The sequence below is a fragment of the Tinamus guttatus genome, unplaced genomic scaffold, assembly GCF_059628265.1.
Source record: "Tinamus guttatus ecotype Peru unplaced genomic scaffold, ASM5962826v1 Tinamus_guttatus_pri_ptg000327l, whole genome shotgun sequence".
NCBI lineage: Eukaryota > Metazoa > Chordata > Aves > Tinamiformes > Tinamidae > Tinamus > Tinamus guttatus.
Window position 1 is genome coordinate 418945 of NW_028288861.1, and position 21669 is coordinate 440613.

General features: G+C 34.7%; 1 protein-coding gene across 2 annotated transcripts in view; it reads left to right on the top strand.

Annotated features, from left to right (window-relative positions):
* Nucleotides 1-21669, top strand: part of FMN1 (formin 1) — a 144986-nt gene that overhangs the window by 40346 nt on the left and 82971 nt on the right. Inside the window, exons 4-5 of one of the 2 annotated variants that reach the window (XM_088529237.1) lie at nucleotides 1758-1790; nucleotides 6903-6964. In XM_088529237.1, the coding sequence (XP_088385363.1) occupies nucleotides 1758-1790; nucleotides 6903-6964 (95 nt within the window). The remainder of the gene's footprint in view (nucleotides 1-1757; nucleotides 1791-6902; nucleotides 6965-21669) is intronic. The other variant, XM_088529236.1, reaches the window with a different exon arrangement.

A 21669-nucleotide genomic window follows, 5' to 3' on the forward strand; every position in this document is an offset into this window, starting at 1 on the left:
GACCACTAGTCCTAAAATCCCTTATGCCTAAAAGTACATGGTTCTAAGGATTTATTTTGTCCAAATCAAGTTAAGTTGACTAATTCTAGCAGGATGCTTAAATGCAAATGTTCAAATTAGTTTTAAGAAAATTTAAGGACATCTTTTCTGTCAGTTTTTCATATACCTATGCTTTGGACTTCTGACAAATAATCTTTTAAAAATGTGTAAGTAACGATTTATTAATTTAAAATGCTGCATTTCGAGCAAGCATGATGTGTGAAAATTATTGTTTTAAACCCAAGTTCAAGCCAGAAGAACAGAAAGAAAAACCTGAACATTTCCGGCCCTTTAGGGTGGCGGCCCAAGGAGGCTGCGAGGGGATGGGGGCACCGCTGCCACCCCGTGGTTAGAGGAGGGATGGGCAGGAGGAAAGGAAAGGGCCAGAGCAAAAGGGAATACTGAAAATGATGGGACCGAGAGGAGAAAAGATGGGAAAGCCAACCTAATAGAAAACTTGAATGAATCAGCTGAATTAAGCTAATGGATACTTTATGCTACAGCATGTGTTACATATCAAGGGAGGTAAACTGTACTCTTCTTGCATCTTCTACTGCAACCTTCTGTGCTCTGATTAATTTTAATTTTTTATGTCAATGTTATTTTATGCATTTCCACTTACTGAGCTTTAATAAGTACAGTTACCTTTTCTTGTAGAACTATTAATGTACAACGAGCTTATTCTATATCATGACAAAGCTTTAAGTGAGCATTTGTTGTATATGCTCATAATCGTTGTTGCTCTGCATTCAACTCCTTTCTTTGCAAGATACCTCTGAGCACGTGTTTGGGATTTGCATGAATTACATAGGTTGTCCAAAACAGCTACTGTTTATTTTATGCTTGGTTTTATGTGCATTAGGGAAAATCATGCATATTGGTGTATTTTGTTTAGGAAGCAGTGAAGTGTGTGCTTCATTATTCGGTTATCATTAGTAATACCATGTTTGCTTTAGTTCTGCCATTCAGTGACTTACATACATTGACTAAGACTTTTTTTTTTTCCTTTTGGAGTTGCATGTTATGTGTATAGAGACATCTTTGGAAAAAGTTCAGGAGAACAGTGCCTAAGAAACAACTTAAAAGGCAAAGTGAAAAAATCCTGAAAACATCCCCATTTCAAGCCTCTGCCTCCTAATCAGGTTGCATAGGAGAGATCTGTGAGAAAATGCTATGAACATCCTGGTATGAACTGCTCTCCTTGTCTTGCTGACGCAGGCAATAATGAGGGAGCAGCATGAATACGTTTGTTGTTTCCAAGTGAAAATCTTGGAAAATCAATGAAATAAATGCTTGAGTCATTCTGCAGAATGCAGTATGCAATTCTGCATAAGCGTCTTGCTGAGAGCTCTGTAGAGATGTTTTCATGTTTGTTTTCACAGTAGGTGTTAGTAGATGTGGCCTGTGCTTAAGTGACTTATGCCCATGGCATATTTTTTACATGGTACCAATTGTTTTTTTAAAACTTTCTATTTGATTTTTAGTGTCAATGCTAGTATCTAATACCGCTTAAGAAATTAAGCTGTTCTCAGTCTGTTGATAATCTTTTGCAAGACAAATACTAGCTGGTCTCTGTAGAGATTAAAGTAGTGAGTCTGCAGGGATTGTATGTATTTTATATTAAAAATCGTTAAAGAACTACATCTAATAAAATTAATGAGTATAAAAATACCCTGTATGAAACTTAAGTACAATCTTACTTATGCTTTTGTCTTTAGCTCACCTAAAACTTTACAAGGAGGGACCACCAGGTGGGTGGAAAAGTGTAATGTTGTTCGTCTGTGTGTAGTCTTTGGTCTCTTTTGTTATTGTAAAGGCAGTCTGCATCTTTCTCCTGATAGAATAAAAGTGGTAAAGGCAAAGTATGCAGTAGCCCTCAGTGTTCAGAACCAAACGTTTAATAGAGCCTTTTGCACCTGCAGACCAGATAAGGTCCTGTTTTCAGCATCCTGCCTTTGTGACTTCAATCTCAGCTGCAGCCATCTGACTAAAATGAGTGGAATTTAGATTGATTTCTCTGACTTTCAGATCCATTCCACCATGCCGAGTGCGAGATTTTGCAAAGTTAAAATTTGAAGAATGATTGGAAGAACATCACAATACAGAATAGGCACATTACTGGTTTTTCTTTTTTTCATTTTTTATGTGAGAAAAAATCAGGTAATAGTCATCAGATAAACTGATCTGCCTGATAACTGGAATTGCAATAATCTGGCAGTGCTTATTTTATTCTAAAACTTTCTCATTGGACTGGAAAAACTCATTCTGAGCTAGTGGACCTCTTCCATTTTGAGACGTATCTTACGTGAATTTTAGCCAAAAGAGAAGGTGAGGTGATTCAAAGTCCTGAAAAATACAGTAGCAACAAACTTCTACTGATTTAAGTATGTAACCCATATTTAGGGAAGGGAAGCCTTTTGAAAAGAAAATTAGATTTAATTGTGAGAAAGAACATTATTAACCTGATTTATGGAAGTTTATTTCAGATGCAGCCCCTACTGTATCGTGTCATTTATCTTGCTGTGTTTTTTTGCTCGCATAAGTATCCCCCTGACAGCAGGACACACAGAGCCCAGGCTGTCTGTTGGATTTCAAATGAAGCTTAAGGAATTTTTTTGTACAAACTGTCATGACTTGAAAACTCTTTTTCAGAAACTCCTGCGCCTTTGGACAGTATTACTGAATGCATGATAACTGAGGAAAACTGAGTCGGAGCTCATTTTGTTGCAAAAGACCATTTTCTGATAAATTCCTCTCTTTCTCTAGTGACTTATCACTTTAGCAACTGTGTGCAGTGGTAACTGAAATAAGTGAATAAGGCATGCTTCAGAGTAAATGAGAGCACATGCATGGAAATGAGGGAAGGAGATATTTTCTGGAGAGCCCTGCTGAGATAGCAGGGTATTTTGCCTTATTTTAAGTGAAAATGAACAGTTTGTTTCTTGTGTCAGGAAGTACCCTGTATGCTTTTGCTGAATACACTGCTTTTTGGATATTGTTTGTGTAATCTATATGGTACATAAAGTACTCTAAAATGTCTGTTTGCCTTTTGTACAAAAATAAAGTTTCCTAAAGACAATGCAGAAGGCAAATAGGCCCCTGGGGAACTGCAGCTTCCTGGTGGCTACAGCACTTTCTCTGAGGAACAAAGAGTTCTTCAAGAATCCTTCTTTCCTTCTTTTAGTAAGACATATGGCCTCAGTATCTCCAGCCAGGTTTGTCTTTGACTTCTTACGTGAATTGAGAAACAGTCGTTATACTGTGTGTTGATGGTCATTATTATCTTGTTTATTCATTAAGCAGTCTCCTGCTCTCAAATTTTTCAAATAATTACAATATAGCAATCTGTTAAGCATGAACTTTCTGAGGTTTTTTTTTTTTTTTTTTTTTTTTAAACTAGTTTTGATCCTGGTTGAGTTAGGAATGCTAGATACTGTTGGAGAACTTTCAATGGGATTATTTTATAAGAGAGAAAGAATTGTTATAACCAGCATGACCATTTGATGCATTATACCACTGAAGGACAAGGTCTACCATGCAACCCCATGTAGATGATGACACATCATGACGATGACAGGTGGACATTATATTTGACGAAATAAAATCAAAGGCTTTTGAAGTCCCCTCATATTTCCTGTAAAATTTCATAATGAGAGTCCACTCATGTTCATTACAGATGTACTGGCATTTCTGTGGAAATAGAAAAGTATTCAGACAGTTTTTGCATTAACAAAATCAACTTATATTGGAGCTTTTACAAATAGTTAAATTTCCCTGCATGTTCTATTGATGAGCTGAGTGATATGGTCTGCACAAAACCATCAGTAGTGTCTCTTTGTCCTGCTGCTATGTAAAGAGAGGATCTTCACTATGTAATTTTTGGTCTGTATTTGATGCAAAGTATATATGGCAAGTCCTAGATGTAAAAAGTATGAATGCAAAGGATGAATGTACAGAAAAGCAGTCGTGGGGTATGAGGGATCACTTCCTCTTCGTTGTCACACTAATGATAATGAGCTCAAAGTACAGTTTTGGTCTATCTGGTAAAATCTGTATGATTAGCAGGTATACTTTAGCTTTAGGTCTTTAGCTGTTGCAAAATGTGGGAGTGAATGGAAATTTGGATTTCACAGTAAGAAGATTACTGATTTTACAGCAACTAGCTCATTTTTTTTTCCAACAACAGCATTTAAAATAGAAGCCTGACAGGATCGTGTTTTTGTAACTAAATTAGCATTATTGTATATCTTTAGTTTTCATTCAGCTTCCCGTATCCTTTGCTACCATTCATGTTATTTTAAAATGAGTATTTTATCTCAAAACTGAATTTTTAAAATGCATTCTGAATGACCAGCAGATGTAACAATTACTTGTATTTATATAACGCAGATGTACATTTGTTCTTATCACAGTATGTTAAGAGGTACCTAATTTTTATGACAGTTTGCTTTAGCAAGACATATGTAATTAATTGCGCTTGTATTGATTGAAATAAAGATCAAGTTGCATTAGTAAAGAGTATGCCCAAATGTGCAAATGATTCTATCATTTATTATATTTTTCCTTGAATGGTGTCCTCTCAGAGTGGAGGAAAAAGTACTAGGAGTAGCAAATAAAAAGTAGCATAAGAAAATTCATAAAAAATGATGGTGTAGTTTGTAGCATAGCAGACAATGTATTAAATGTGCCACAAGTTATGTCCCTATATGATACTCCTGATTCTCTCCAGTAGCTGTTGCATTAAGTAATGTATTGGGTTTATTAATTCTTACCACTTAGTACTTTCTATGCATATTTTTATTCGGCATAAGCAAATCATAAAAGAAAACTTGCACTCAGGAATTTTGTAACAAAGATTAAACATAACAATGTCTAGAAATCATTTTGGAGCTTCCAGCTACGAGCAGTGATGAAAAGCACGTGCCTTTGGGGAAGCCTGACAGTATGAAGGATAACTTAAAATGATGGTGTCTTACAAAATATGTTTATAATGAAAAATGAAATATTCTTAGTTCTTTCAAGATTCTGTTTAACTGTTTTTGTGCTAACTTTTGTGTTAACTGTTTTTGTGCTGGGTTAACTTTAATCCTTTATGGAGTTCTGCCATCATTTTGTGGCTGCCCTAACACTTATGTCCCTGCAGGAGAGGAGGCAGTAGAGGGCTGGGAGGGAGTAGGTGTGTGGAAGAGGGCTGCTTTTGGTGCCGGCTGCTGTCAGAGTAGGATATCTGTGACTCTTCTGCCCAAATCCCAAAGAATGTTGAGCATCAAGTAACCTGAGGGTGAAAATAGATCTTCTGTTAAGGTAGATTTGTAGGTCTGTCTGCTTGTTGCCCAAACTAAATGCTTGTGTTGGGAGCAGTTTCTGAATCTGAACCATGCTAAACAGGAAAAGAACATTTAGGTACATATTACTTGGAATCAGCTAGATATTTTGGTTTGCACCTTCTAAAATATCAATCTTTTATATCAATTGCATCTTACATCTTTTATATCTTGCATGTTTTATATCAATTAATCATTTCAGCTGCTTGAGGTATAGTTTCACATAACTCTCAAACATTTGGAGGAAATACCTTTGCATTAAAAATGACCTGTCACACTCATTTCGGGGTGATGATCTGGTTATCTTTTCTTTGTTGTTCTTCCAGATGCTCTCAGGAGAAAGAAAAGGAAAGCAAAACCTTGCTGCACCTAAGCAGTAAAATATCTTTATGGTGCTTTACTGGTTCTGCTTTTTCAGGCACTGTACAAACCTCTTAGTGTTACAGCATGTTGTCAGTAAAATTTAAACTTCTTGGACTATTTACAAGCCTTGCTTGAATTAACTCTGATTCTTTTTTTAGCTGAGGAAGCAGAAGTCAAGGCAGGAAACTGGAAAAATGCCACTGGATGAAGTTTGAATTAGAAGCAGATAGAAGTAGGGCTTTAACAGTCTGAGAGCAAACCCTAGTTGCTTGTTTACAAGAGCTTCTGGGCCAATGTATCACAGGAGACTGGCTCCGTGAATCTCTGCACAACACTTAATGAAAGGTCTTCTCTTTCTTCCTAGTCAAATGTAACCTCAGTATGGGTTGAGGGAAACTAGCTTGTGGCCCAGCTTCTAGAAGTCCATTTGGTAGATCTACACTTCAACTTGATACCTGTCACTAAACCAGTTCAATCAGTGTTCACCATCCCCCTTGCTTCATTGCTGATTTAAACTTCTGTGTCTTTGAATTTCACTTTGAATCTTACTGCACCATTCCTCATTAAATTTTAGAGCCATTTTGTACCTAGTATATTTTCCTTAGAATGTACCTAACCCCCTATGGTCAATGTTCATATGGTAAAATTAAGAGAAAGAAATATTTAAATCTGCTGCTGCTGGGCACTTTTTGAGGTCTTTATTTCTGTTTGTGATTGCCCTTTTATCCAGTTTGCCTATGTATAGTGTATATTTAACTTTTTAAACCTTTTTTTAATTTATGTTTTTCTTTAGAATGTATATGTATATATGTGCATGCATATGCCATAATATGCTATCAACTCTATTTTTGTCTGCAAAGCTAAACCTTTCATTTCCTCTCTGCTTTTTCGCTGTGAGGTTCCTTACCCATGTTTTCCCCCCTCAGCATGGAAGACCTCTTTGCTTTATCCTCTGCTGTCAGTAAAGCATTTGAAAGTCTGGTCATGTGGTTTGAGAAAATAAATGCTAATTACTATGTTTATATTTGCTTTTCCTGTCATCACTGTAACAGGTCTTTTATTTGAGAGCCAATGTCTGCATTCTGGACTTGGTAATATAGTATGAGATGTTTTAGGCTGGAAACCATCACGTTGCTTTCTGATGCTAATGGAAAGCACTTTTTTTTACTTTTACAGAGTACCAAGCTGCCATTTTGCATTTAAAGCGGGAACACAAAGAAGAAATTGAAACGTTGAAGGTATGCTTTTGTAAAGTTTCCTTTTCTTTCCCTGACTTTTGTGCAATCTTCAGGTTTAAATAGTGCATTGTATTCTTTTTATCTAATGTTAGGAATGTTATTGGTTCATTCTAAAAATGTTTTCAGTTGACTGACTTAGTTTAATTGATTTAATTTAAAATTAATAGTTTGGATTACTGTTTTATTTGTGCAGCACAGAGGACAATTTTTTCCCTCTAACTCAGCAGTTTAACATGTTTACATTTGGTTATTCTATTAGAGCATTGATATTTATCTCATCACTAACACCAGTAGAAACACTGTTTTCTTTGGTGTAGGATTCAAAGTGGTTTTACATAAAAAAAAAAAAAAAAAATATTATAAATGTATTTGTGAGATTCTCTGTAATTTTATATTTTGCTCTTTATTGGTGCTTGTTTTTGTTGAGGGTATACTTGACTGGTTGTCTAACAGTCAAAATCCAAAAAAGAAGTGTAATATTAGAACTGGCTTTCCCCTAGCATAATTGATTCTGCTAAGCAAAATGAAAAGTTATGAGTAAGTGCTCTGATCACAGGAGCAGGAACTTAACTACCAGCATAACACAAAGTGAGTTTGGTGAACAGGAAGGTTGTGTTACTTATATGCAAAAATAACATCATCCTTCTTCTCTTCACAACTAAGCATGAATTTGAATCAGCACAGGGATAGCCAAGCTAGTACTAGGTAAACATATAATAATAATGTATAGCAAATAATAATAATTCTTATACCACACAAGAATGCCTGGTGGAAAAGGGAGGTGGCAGGAATTCACTTGGAAGGAGAATTTTGGGGAATACACAGGCTCAGTGAGAGGGAAGCTGTGAGAGAGCAATGACAGTCATTGAATGGATTTCTCCAGCACCCTGGGAAACAGTAGAGGCAGGGGAGCCAGGTACCTCATGTAAGCATGAAGTTTGCCATGACTTAATCCTTGGATTATTTTCTCAGCTTCTTTTATCTTTCGCATAATAGTGATATTTTCCTGTTTTTCATAACATGTTATTCCCAATTCTGTGATTCATTAGAAGAATGTTAGTCTCACATTTTGTTTTCCAACAGCTGCTATTTTAAGGCTCCCTGAAACAGTGCTGTTTCAACAGTGCTGAAACAGTGTGAAACAGTTGTGCTACCATGATGGAGTAACTTATAAATGAGAGGTCTCTTCATTCTAGCAATAGAAAGTGAACTCTTAAGGTGGGGAAAAAAATTGCAACCCTTCTGTCCTATATATGTAACTTAATCTTATTGTCTAGGTTCTTTTCCTGCTCTTTTGGAAGTTACATTTTGACTTGACTGTGTGAAGGAAAATACTAGTGGACTTCTTTAAGATTCTTTAAGTCGTTTTTTTTTCCAAATTTTTTTTTTCAAACTTCTTTTGACATAAAATAACCCAAAGGATAACCAGGGAAAAGATCTAGAAATATTTAGTTTTTACTGATTTTCATTTAAATTAAGCTCAGTTGAAGTGTTCAAAGTATTTCCTGATTGTTTTACCATAAATATAATGATATTTGAAAAGATGTTAATAAACCATTTCTATTCTCTAATATTGGAAAGTATTTCCTACTCCTACCACTAGATGTCAGCTAAGTATTCTTTCAGAAAGCGTTCCTAAACCATGTCACAGCTTCTCTTTGAATGTGTAAAATTTATTTTTCTTCTGAACTATAAAAATATGTTTGTGATAACACTGTTACAAGTATTTGAGAAGCTCTTGCTTTTAAGTCAGAAATTACATTGTACCTTATGGAAGTAAAATTTCCATCTATTGAGGGAAAAAAAGTTTCTCAATAAATAAATAGTGGAAGTCATCATCTTAATAACATTTCTTCTCTACATAAGAAAATCCACAGTATTTAATAACGAACAAAATAGATAACAACAACTTAACATTAAATCAAAATACTGTAAGTAGACTGGTGACTTCTGAAAGGAAGTGATGTAAAGGTGATATTCTAACTGCATGGAAAACTGCAGCTTTCAAAGCATTAATGCACAATAGCACTTTCAACTTACCTGTATATTTATTTATTTATTTTAAGTTTTCTCTCTATTTTTTTCTTCCCTCCTTTAGCTCAAAAGTACCAAAAATACCCTTTTCTCAGCTACAGAGAAGGTTAATACTACTTTGGGAAGATGCAATGCAAGTCTTTAGCTCTTCTAAAACTCATGAATCTTTTTCTCTAATACAGAACTTTTAGAAGGAAATGCCTCTACTTGCGTTGGATTACGAGCATGTTACTGAAAGTAGAGAAATTCTGTGTAAGAATGTGGTGTGACTGCCTATGCTCTTATGAAAGACTAGGCTTCCCTTAGAGGAGAAGGTGTTGTGGTTTTTACAGAGACGTTTCTGGTCTCCTTAGTAAGCTTTGCATAAAAGAATCAAGAGCAAAAAAAATTGAGAAAAAATAGCTTCCTTGCCACAGAAAAGCTAGCTTAATTTTGAATTTCACATCACAAATTGGGATGAAAGACCAATGCCTGAAAGTTTCTCAGAGAAAGGTTTCAGAACTCTGTGAGAGGCAAGAATATGCAATGGAAAGCCATAACATCAGTCACACTTGTCTGAAAACTTCAAAACGAAATTCAGAATGTGCCATGGAAACATTTTGTTGGTTACTGAATGAAGAAATAAGGTTTTACCATGCGATGATCTCTTCATTCTTTTTACAAATCTGATCTTGTCTGATATGCCTGGTTCTTTCCCTCTCTTTTCCTCTTTCCAGGTTCCCATACGTTTTCCCTTAAAGTCAGCATGCTTGCAATTTTTAAATAGTTTTAAATTATTCTTCCTTTCTGGGGGGAGCAAAAAGGATTTCTTGTTTCTTTATTTTGCTTGCTTTTCTTTTTTCTTTCTTGTTTTTTTTCTTTTTTGTATGTATGTGAATTCTTCTGTAGGATAAGGATTTCACAATTTGTCAGAACTCACTATGTTTTAAAATCTACTATCAAACTATGGAGGCCAATAACAAAGTGTTGAAAGTTCTGATGTGCCAGAGTGCTTAAGAAAATACCATGAGTGGATAATACACTGTCTTCTGGTAGTAAAATTTTACAGTGTAAAGACCATTGTTTTCAGTCTTTACAAGGTTAAATGCACACGTGATCTGTCTATCTGCTATGTGTGAACAGAAGAAAACCTGTATCATGTATGTCTGCTGAAGCAGAGTTGCAGCCCAAAGGAACAGGCAAGGTCAGCAAGGGTTTATTAGTCAGTCTTTCCTAATGAGCTCTTCAGGGTTTTCAGCATTTCCATGTGTTGTGAGTGATGAAGGTTTCCCAGATTGTGCTTCGTTATTGTTACTGTTCTTGCCTGACGTGAAATGTTTCCATCTTTTGTGCTGAGCTGCTGAACGTGTGGTTTCACCACCACCACTACCACTGTGGGTGCACTTGGTGGCTTTATGGGGCCTGTTCTCACTGGAAGCGCTGTCCTCAGGGAGGAATTCCATGGTTACTGTGGAACAGGCTCGTAGTTCATGACTGAAAATATAAAGATTACAGAAAACATTAAAAAATATGAAAAAGAGGGGACTAGAAGGCCTATGAGATGCTTTTAAGATCTCAGTTCCAGTATTTGTAATGCTCCAAACGGTGGAAGCAACATGAGAGGGTACTTACCATGGGAAAGTACTTTTTTTTTTTTTTTTTTAAAGAAAAGGCCTCCAATCAGTGCCTATTTATTATTTCAAAACATGCTGATTATAAGGTCTATATTCATGTCATAATCTATAGTCAAATTCTTTATAAAATCTGTGTTTTGATACTTATATTATGCAAAACTCTTCTGCCTCTTTTCCTTCATGCCCCTAGACTTCGTATTTTTTATATACTTAATGTAGTTGGTGCTTTTCATTCATATGTTTCCCATACAGTGGTGATCAGATTTTCCTTATGCTATTCCCACAAAGCCACCAAACACGCTCTTATAGTATAAGACTGGAGCAAAAACAAAGTCCTCTGCTTAATGGGTGTTATGCCTTACTCTTGGTTAGAGTAGCATCTCCCTGTCAAGGCTGCTTTGAAATTGAAAGCAGGGAGCCTGTCTCCTGACCCCTTTTTTGATGATGAGGCACTGTGCAAGAACAAGCCACTGCAATTTTCATTCTCAGCAGAGCAAAGAAAGACTGGAATGATAATCTGAGATGCGAGGGGTAAAAAACTAGGCAGAAATTGGTGGATAAATGTAATGGGACTAGGGACTGGTAAGCTGGAGGAGGAAAGAGATAGTCGGCAAGCTGAGGCAGAAAACTGTGAGTAGGAAATGGATTGCAGAGACTAGGACCTGACATCATGATACAGGCTCTGCCTACATGAGCTAGTGAAAATTGCTCACTTTTATCCCAGTGCCTAGAATGAATGAAGTCTACTGAATATTTAGTTTTCTTCCTGTTGGTTAGGGATCAACACCCTCCCTTATTTATTAATCAAAATATGATCTGAAGATAGAGAGTTTCTTCATGGATTTTCCAATAGCACTCATTTTTATTTGTCAGGATGTTTCATCTGTATAAATAGGATATATACTGTGCATTTAGATAGACATGTATTATTATTCCAGTTTTATGCATCAGGACCTATAAAAAACTTAAAAGCGGGCACTTAATTACGATGTGCAAGATACTTAGTAATTATGTTTGTCTTGTGCAGCACTTTGTATGTTCATATTACAACTTCATTTTACTACTTTTTTTAACTATAAATTAGATCCAAAAATAGGCACTTTAGAAAATTACCATAGGTGGTTACAATATGACTAAAAAGATTTGTGTTAAATCACACAGGAGGTTTGCAACTTGGGCAAGGATAGAATCTGCTCTGTTTGATCAGCATTATACTGCTCTAACTATAGAATTATTCCGTCTCTTCCTCAAGTTTAGATCATTACATACTTTTCAACTTCAGCACATATAAAGGAAGTCTTAAAGATTTACCTCTTTATTACAACACTGTTTGTATCATTTCTAGATTAACTCTTATGATGTTTAACAACTGAGAAATTCCTTTTGTGGAAGCAAAAGGATTTCCAACTAGCTGGGCTACATGCAAACAGTGATGAAGAGAAAGAAAACTAAAGTGGCTCTGCAAACTGCACATCTAGTCTTGTCTTTTGCATAACTGACCAAGATTGTTTTGTTTTCTGGTACCATTTTTTTAGCAGATTTTTGTGTGTGTAGTATTTTCTTCAAGTTCCATGGTACATAATTGTCATGTGAACGTTTTTTTTAAGTATGTGTCTCTTAGAAAATTACAGTTATCCAATCTGCAGAGGTCAGAAATTATTTCTGAAGTACGTGTTCTGTGTTTTTTTTACTTGCTATGAAACTCTAGCGTAAGCATTTTGGCACTGTTAAAAAGAAGAGCAATTATAAACAAGAGTTTTCTCTTGAATGCTACATGATTGGCAAATGTTTAAAGACTGTAATCTATTTTTATTACTGAAATTTATACTAGTAACTGCAGAATTGGAAGCTTCCAATGTTAAACCAAGACAGGAATCCTGAAAGATAACTTACCTTGGGTTTGTAGGAACTCATATACTTTGTCTTGAGAGAGATATCTTCAGTTTGTACTTTTCCTTAAACATTAGGACAGATTATTATCTTTTCACTGTAAAAAAAATCTTAGTTATAATGGAGCTGTGAAGAAAATGAGAAGTTTTTTTTGTATGTGTAATATAAGAGTGTGTATATGATGAATACTGTGAATAAAATGAATACGGCTGTAGCTATGCCTCAGTATGCCAAAGCTGAAGCAAAGTCATCTTTGCTATATAGAAATGAGGTAATATATTTTATAATATTATAGATTAGATGTTGAAGGATAGACTGTTTCACCAGAGCAATCTATTTGTTTTGATACATTCCCTAGATGTCCTTCTCTATAACACGAGCAATGCAGTAACTGCACATATCAGAGAGTTAGTCCTGTAGGCTGCTATGTGGCATCAAGCAAAACTGAAAGTGTGAAATCAAGCAAGGGCCTGGGGAAGATAATTTACCAAATTGATGGGTACTGGAAAATGTGCTCCCCACCATGTGTTTGCCCTTAGGTGAGTTACAAAAGTATTGTTTTGGCTTGTTTGAAAAATCTGCATCATCTATCTACCTCATTTTTATCACATAGCAAGAAAGTGCATGGCTTACTAAGACACAAAATAGCAAATATTTTAGTTGTCTTCACTGAACATTTGAACTTTGTAGGCTGGTGGAGAGGATGATCTTCTCAGTGTAGTACATTCTTAGATTGTAACAAAGTTATGTTCTTAATGATTGAAGGCTTCAGTTTCTGAAAGTGTAGATATATTTTTTTAAAACCCATAATATTCTCATAAAATCATGACACTGTGGCTGTATTTCTCTTCACAAAATGGTATTCATTGTTACTTGTTATCCTGTAACTCCTTTGATGGATTTGTAAGTTTATGTTTAACTACTGCTTTCCATGTTATATACTACCTCCACTTTTTGCTTCATCTTACTATTGCTTCAACTCAACCACTCATTTAACTTAGCAGAAGGTGATATGTACCATTACTTTCCTATGTAATTTCAAGGCTTTGTTATAATGGCTTAATCTTAGAGTCTATTGCCAAAGAAATTAGTTCTTTGTACTGTCGACAATAAACTCTCCTTCTGTCTCCACCCCCTCCCCAAAAGGAAAGGAAGAAAAGAAGGAAAAACAAGGTTGCGTTACAATTCTGGCAACATCAGCCACACTAATAAAATCAAATTCAATGTTGTTTTACGACTTAGAATTTATGTGACTGCACAGGATCAAAGGATTTGTGTCCCACTGGACTGCAAGGTCTATAGTTCATGGCAGAAAAACTCATCAAAAAGAACATTTTAGTAGTAAGGCTTTTCATTTTAATCAGTTTCAGTAATAAAAAAGCTGTTAGATGTCCAAAAACATTCTCCAAGATCAGAGACGACTTGCTCTCAACTACAGTCCATTCTCTTATTGGATCCATACTGCCTCTGCAGTTTTTGTCACTGAACTTGTTTTCAACCATTTTTTGCGTAGCTTTCAAAGTTTCCATACCAGAACATTAGTTTATCAATAACAATAATAATTCATATTTTTTCCCTGGAGGGTGGTAGGTAATATGACTTCCTGAAAGTAAATTCTCTTCAAAACAGTACCCAAATGATTCGCCAAAATGGAATTCAAAATACTGGTCTATTTTTTTATATACTGCACTTTTGAAAATATCTAAATAATATACAGTAGTTTAGTCTTTTCTGCTTGAATCTGATCTTTTGAACAGTGCCACAAAAGATAAGTGTTAGTGTAGACATAAGACCAAGACATAAGACCGAGGTTACAGCTGCAAGGGGTAAACAAAACAGATAAGGAACAATTTAAAAAGACTTCTGTCATGTTGTTTTTGCATGTTAATTGACCATGGTCTCAGTTAAAGAAAAGCTTGAATTTTGTGTGGTTCCATTCTTTAATTAGATTGGACTCAGAATTGTAGAGTTCCCTCATCCCGCTTTGCAGGGTTAGAAAGTTTAACAGAATAGAATTGTCCATGAATGCATCCGTTTTCCTGGAAATTTGAAGCTCATTCTCGTTTTAGTTGTTTTTTTTTTTTTTTTCCCCTCCAAAGTTTTTTTTTTTTTTTTTTTTTTTTTTTTTTTTTTTTTTTGGCAGGGGCAGGGTGGAGAGGAAAGTACCTTACATATAGGAAGACTCAGTACATGGTCACGTTATGGATCTCACTCTTTCCAAACAACAGATATGATACACATACCCAAAGTTACAGGTTTTCCTACAACTGCTGTGCAGTGCCTATTCTGCGGACTTCCAGTGCATTATCTAAACTTCCAGGGTAATATCCAAGTAATATTTTTCACTTACTACTGTCTGACATACATGCAGGGTTAGAATGTTTGTTTTTTTTTTTCTCAATGAAACATTCATTATAGTTTTATTATTTTTGAAAACATGTTTTTTTCATGCGGACGTACCAAAAGTTCCATTTTAAAATGAAAGGCATCTTATAAGTTACTTGCCAAACATACAAAATCTACATAAATCCTAGATTACACTGTTGATATTGATTTCTTAATAAAATAGAAATTTTTCTAAGCATATTCTGTTGACAGTTGGCTTTATTAAATAATAATTATTTTAACTTTATGGAAAGGCCAACGTGTATTTCAAAGGATGATATTGTTTAGCAAATGATGCAGTCTATGGCTAGAAGTCTGTGACTGAGGACATAAATAGTTTTCTGCATACCACCCTTCGGTTATCTTCAGCTAGCCAGGCTCATGTCCATCAATTTGAATTTTTAAAATACATTTATGGATTATTTTTTTCCCTTTAGCACTTGCTAGTTCTTAGTGAAGTATTTCTGTTCTCTAAGGGATAGAAGTCACTACAAAGTATGATTGCAACCAGTTAACATTAACTTGATTCTGTATTTTCTTACTTATGGTCTTTTGTTTCTTTATGATCCTTTTTTAGCCAACAACTGTTCTGGTCTGAAAACTTGGGATGCGTCCCAGACACTAGGCTATATATATCAGATTCAGAAAGGATTTAAATTCCAATAAGATTTCCCTCTGGGCACAAAGATTCTACAGCAGAATAAATCACTAGCCAGGTGCAAAAGTTGGCATTACTGGATCTTTAAATGTGGAGTGCACTGGCTGTGTGAGTGTCGCCAAGTGTCTGCAAGTCCATTACTGAGCATCACTCAGTCTTGGGACACAGACACACAGCCTTTGCTATTGGAAGAACTGGATGTTATTGATTCTGGAAAACAGTGAAGAGGAGCAGGATAAAATAGAAAACACAAATGAAAGAATCAAGTTGCTGAAGAGTGGGATTTAATTTCAGAAGAAGAATCATTTAGTAGTAAAGCAGAGTTGAAGGATGGTAACAGGCCTTTAATGAGTATAGTTATTTAATTGACACATTCCTCTTACAGTATATCTTGGAATGTGCCTAAGAGATGAAATAAGAGATATTTTTGATGAGAATGGAATAATAGTAGAGAAAAACATTAAAAGCATAAACACATGTGAAAGGTACATATGAATTAAAATCTATTGAGAGGTCATGATTGATTTCAATGGTTTTGGAGTATAGAGGATGGATAGTATTATGCTAATCCCTTCTGTTTCACTTGTTTTTGCATTTTGAGAAGTGCAATTTATTGGTTTTGAAGTAGCTCTATCCAAGAAAAGAAAACAAAGTAACAGACGAGTTAGAATTCAAAACCTAGCTCATTTTCTTAAAACATGTTTTTTATAAGTTACCTTTGCAAAAAGGTAACTGTCATTCAGTTGACTGTTGCTGTGATGGTTCTGCCTTTTTCTTCCTTTATTTCTCAACAACCTGTGTGTTTACAGAAGTTGACCTAGATTAGATTGTGTTTCTTCCAGACAAGACAAAAAGTTCTTAAAAGCTTTGGTTCATTCTAATTGTTACATGTGAGCTTAAGGAATTCATTACGGAAGGTGCATTCTAAGCTATTCTAAATATAGAGTAGGTGTACTCAAATATTTAATTATTGAGATTCATAATGCAGACTATAGAATTCAATCATCTAGATTTATTTCCCCTAAACCGTGATTTTTAGTAATACGTTTTATAATTAGAATACTCAATATAATACCTCAAATAATTAAGATATTAACTGAAAAATGGTATGACTTTTGGATGTGTAATCATACTTGGCATGTCAATATGCCAGTGTCGTATGATCATGCAACTTAATTTTTGGAAGAATAATTTCATATTTTAAAATATATAATCAAGTAACTTATATCGTTGGTTTATATTGGTATGTTTTAGATAAGAACATGTGCCTGAGGATGAGAACGTTGCTATTGTGTGCTTATAGAAATGGTAATTGCTCCAGGAATCATAAATCATTCTCTATAAGTAGTTTCAGGGGGCCTTAAATTATATTTCATAGTGTATAAAACATGATATATATTTTCAGAAGTATTTCAATTAACAAATTAGAAGCAAATTAGGGCTTAAAATATAATGTGGATTTTAGGCCATCTATAGTGCTATATATGAACAATTGTACATGTGGTGTTTTTATAAGTTTTCTACATGTTGTAATGCGACTTAATAGTGTATTATAGTAAAACATTTGTGTGAGAAGTTATTTGATTATCAAATTATTTCTTTCACAACCACACAAGTACTAGTAGTAGTTAAATAACAATATACTCAAAATACATATAAACATATATACACATGTTTTTATGTGCCTACTTTGGGAAAGTTTCTTCCCAGATAATTTTGCTTTATTTCCTCTATAAAACTTTATTTTATGTTTTTAAATAGCAACTTGAACTACAAAAGGAATTGGACTCTGTACACATATCCTAAATAGTAATTTAGAGTTCTGGAAATGTTTAAGAATGGTCAATGATTTAGCTTACTTTTTAACTATCAGAAGAACCCTTACTGCATGCCTTTGAATACATTGATATGCCACATGTAGCTGATTATATTTGTTGAGGTACTTGTTAGAGAGGAATTTTGACTTTTATGCAAATTGGCACAGATTTAATATTTTTCACTGAAATGTACTTGCATTGCTAAGTCTCTGATTGTTGTTAAAATTTAAAACAAATGTATGTTTTTCAAGGACAAAGATTAAACAAAAAATCACTTTTTTGTTCTATATCAACACAATATAAGAATAAATGTGTGATCTGTTCCAAAAAATGAAGATGAAATTACTTAAACTGAATGAAAATAAAAAATCAGAGCCTGTATGGAAGAAAAAAAGTTTTGTTTTTCACTCTTCTGGGCACAGTACTTTGACCATAATGCTATTTTTTTTAATTAGGCCCTGAAGAAATATATTTGAGCAGCAACTCAATAATTCTTACCTATTCTTTTCTGAGGGCATTTCCACTCATAAAATATATTGCACATGAAATGCTCATACCTTCAGATATTTTGTGTCTTCTTTGTTCCTTTTTTTTTGTTTTGTTTTGCCCTTTTTTTTTTTTTTTTGGCTTTGCACAAGTAACTAATTAGATTTAACAATCCCTATAAAGTCAGAGAAGGGCATAAAATTGAGCTCACTTTCTCTCTACTGTGTTGGTTTTCCAGGCTAATTAGAGAAAACCTAGTAAAAGCGTATGCTTCTCAGTTTAAGATGAGGTCTGTCTCTGATATACAGAAAACAGCTTTGTTCATTAAAGATGTGTTATTTTTACACAGTTACTTTTCAGAGTAGAATTGCATTGTAAACATTAGTTAAAAAAAAAATACGTATTACCTGTGAAGCATTAACTTGTTATTTCCAGAAAATTGCTTGTTCTAAGCAGTGTCATAGAGAATTTCTTGTTATGCCTTGCAATTACAGTTCACAGGCTTTGTGATGTTTTCATTAATAACAAGCCAGTAGCTAAATTTGGAATGCAGATTGTTGTAATGTCAGTGATTTCCTATATTGTTGCATGTGAATTCTTCTAAATTTTATTCCTTGGAACAAGTCCATATCATGTTCAGAAAGTCTTGTTCTTTGACCAGATTGTATAAAGTCATAGAGTATAAGGCAGTAATGTAACAAATATACTTTGTTGCCTTTAATAGGCTATATTGACCGTAGACTTGAATCTGTCTGTCACTTATCAGAGCACATAGGAAAAAAAAAATTCTACATTGGTATTAAGAGATTTGTCCATGTCAAATCACATTATCATTTCAAAGAAATTTTATACAACCCAGTTACGTTCTGAATAAGAGAATTTAGCCCTTTTTTGTTTGTGATGAGTTACATACTCTACCATCTGGGTCTGTCATGCTAAAGGAAGTACAATATGCTGATTCTATTTTCATCTTTTCTTCTTCCTCTTGACCATATGCTTCAGATCTCTAAATCTCATGGGACCAAAGTTGAGGTTTCTGTATTATTTCAGATAATACCTCTTCTTGCCTTTTTTCCTTTGCTGTCTGAAGTCACTTAACAGGTGCAAAAAGGATACTCCTGGAAGACGCTCGTAAAAGAAAACCAAGTGTAAAGGGAAAAAAATCAGAAGACAGCAGAAAAACTCTTCATATTTTCCAGATTACAGTGTATCAATATTTTGGGGTATTTACCTAATCATCTATTTTTATTATTTCAATAACATATATTTTAGCAGGAGTTTGGGGGCTGATTTTTGCTCTTCCTTTACCCATTGACAGTGCTATATTTTTATGAAGAGGTTAATGCATACTTCTAATTTTATACAGAGATGTATAAGTGAACAGAGTCAACCAAGACCGTTCATTTGGTGAAGTGATTCTACAAAAGGACATTAACAGATGGAGGAAACACAGTGTCTCATTCCACTGGCAGATACGAGACAAACCTTGAGAAATTTAAAAAAACTCACTTGTGAGTGTAGTTGTACTGATGTGGTTCAAGACGTGAGTATTAAATAGGCAAGATCCTTATTTGGTCAGAATCAGAGGTGCGAAAACTCTGCATGAACATGTATTTCAAGCAAAGTGGGAGAGAGGCAAAAGAAAACTTATGAGGAAGGGTTTCAGAACTAAGTGTATATTTATTGAATCTCTTTGAACTGAATCTAGGTGGAAAAAAATGGAGCTTGTGGAAAAATTGAGCTTATGGAAGCATGGAAAAGAGGTACATCAGCCAGGAAGGCTAGTTTTAGAGATCAGCAAAGTGTAGCATTTGAATGACAGCTGTCAACAGTCAAGCTGTGAACTGCAGCTCAAATTTAAAGATACAGCCAAAGATTCCTAAGCTGTAGAAATAAAAAGAAACTAAAGAAAGAAGATGGGCCCCTCTTCCTCAAGGGTTCAATGAGGGTGAGATGAGAACAAAAGTAATACAGGTAAACCTAGAAAATGAATACTGAATATGCTGCCCCAGATTTTAGTAGAAGTGACAGAGACAGCATCCTTCTGAAACTGAACCCAGTACACCAAAACTTTTACCAGTACCCACCAGACCACAATGTTAACTGTTTTTATTACTTACGACACTTGTGTTTATATATTCTGCTACAGAGTTATTGACTCATAATCAGTTATGATCTGCCATGCTTCTCAGATCATTTTCCTGGAGAATTGCCATACTACTGATTATTCCCTTCAGCAGCTACATACACTGCAGTTCTCTCTCCTTTTCTTTTTGAATTATAGTATTTTTTTTTCAAACCACTTCTTTGTGTCTTAAAAATATTTTAATTTCCAGCACTACTCTTCAGCCTAGTAGCATGGCATTGTTTGCATATCTAGAATGCAAAATGCTACTCCAAAAATTGACAATGCATGCTTGAAAGATTGTACGAGGGGAAGGCAAGCTTTTCAGTAGCATATGGCTGTGTGGATCAGGTCTAAGACACACAGGGGATACCTGAATTTTAATTTCAGTTTATCAAGGTTTTTTCAGTCTTTAATGATATGAGTTTATTTGTATGCTTATGTATTCTTTTGAGCTTGGAATTTGAAGAAGGAATAATAGTAATATGGTTTATTGGAAGGTACCTGCCTCTCAGTTGGTACTGCTAATGATAATTAGTAGGTTATCTTTAATCTGCATGATAATCATCATAATTTCAACTGTCGTGGAAATTTAGGCAGCTATAAGTAACAATTTTCTGTGTGTGTGTGTACAGGAAATAAGGAATAGGTAATAAATAACTGGATAATGTCATTGCTTGGCTAGCAAGAGTCCTGGGCACAGTGAGAACCCAGTGATTATCTACTTGCAGGACTTAAGGGCTTAGTTTTATATACACCCTGAAAAAAGGTAAGTTAATGCTACAAGTATGTGAAATGGTCAAGGCAGTACAAAAATGTATTCCTTGCACTAGTTTGTTGGATGTTGGATCTACATAAACATTCCAATTTTGTCTTGGATGAATGGTGCTGAGAAGCATACAACCACAGGCTTCTAAACAGTCAGCAAAGAGGAAAATGTATTTTTCAGCTGAAAAAAAAATCCTTTGTATCAAAAATATTTTCTTGAATATTCTCCCACATTGTTCTTCATAACATCTTTTTCATTTTGTACAGACCTACAGTAATAGGTTGCCAAATCCTATACCCTTCTTCAGGGATAAATCAAGTTTTTTTCCTGCAGCACAGGGTGGCTTTGTAAGCTCCAGTTTCCAGCCATCTTCTCATACCTTCCCTTCCTTGCACATCTTGTTTCCTGCTGAAGAAAAATTCATACATATCATTGTGCTTAGGATAGCTGTGACCAAACTATTATATTGTTATTATAGTCATTGGTCATTGTTCATCTTAGAGCAGTTCACAAAGATTCCAGGAATCTATTGTAGGAGGTGCTATGTAGCAGGCTCTGTATATTGCTAAAATGACAATCGGTCACTGGTAAAAAGATAGTGAGTATTCTCATATTACTGTATCTACCAGTAATGCCTATAAATACAAATTTGTCAAAAAAGCAGTTCTTCCCAGCAGCCACAGATATGTTCTGTAGTTACCATAAATATTTCTGAGCATTGATGGACACCTGTAATTGAAACTGCAAGTTTAGGTAGACATATGTAATGGAAGCTGTATTTTTATTTTACAGGAAATCGTTGTTTTCAATGCAAATTCTAATTCATTAGTAGAGGAGTAGACTTTGAAAATTATTTTTTTGTTTTGTTACAAATGCTGACATTTATTACAATTTTGTATTGCAGTCAGATCAGACCGATCTTTTCCAT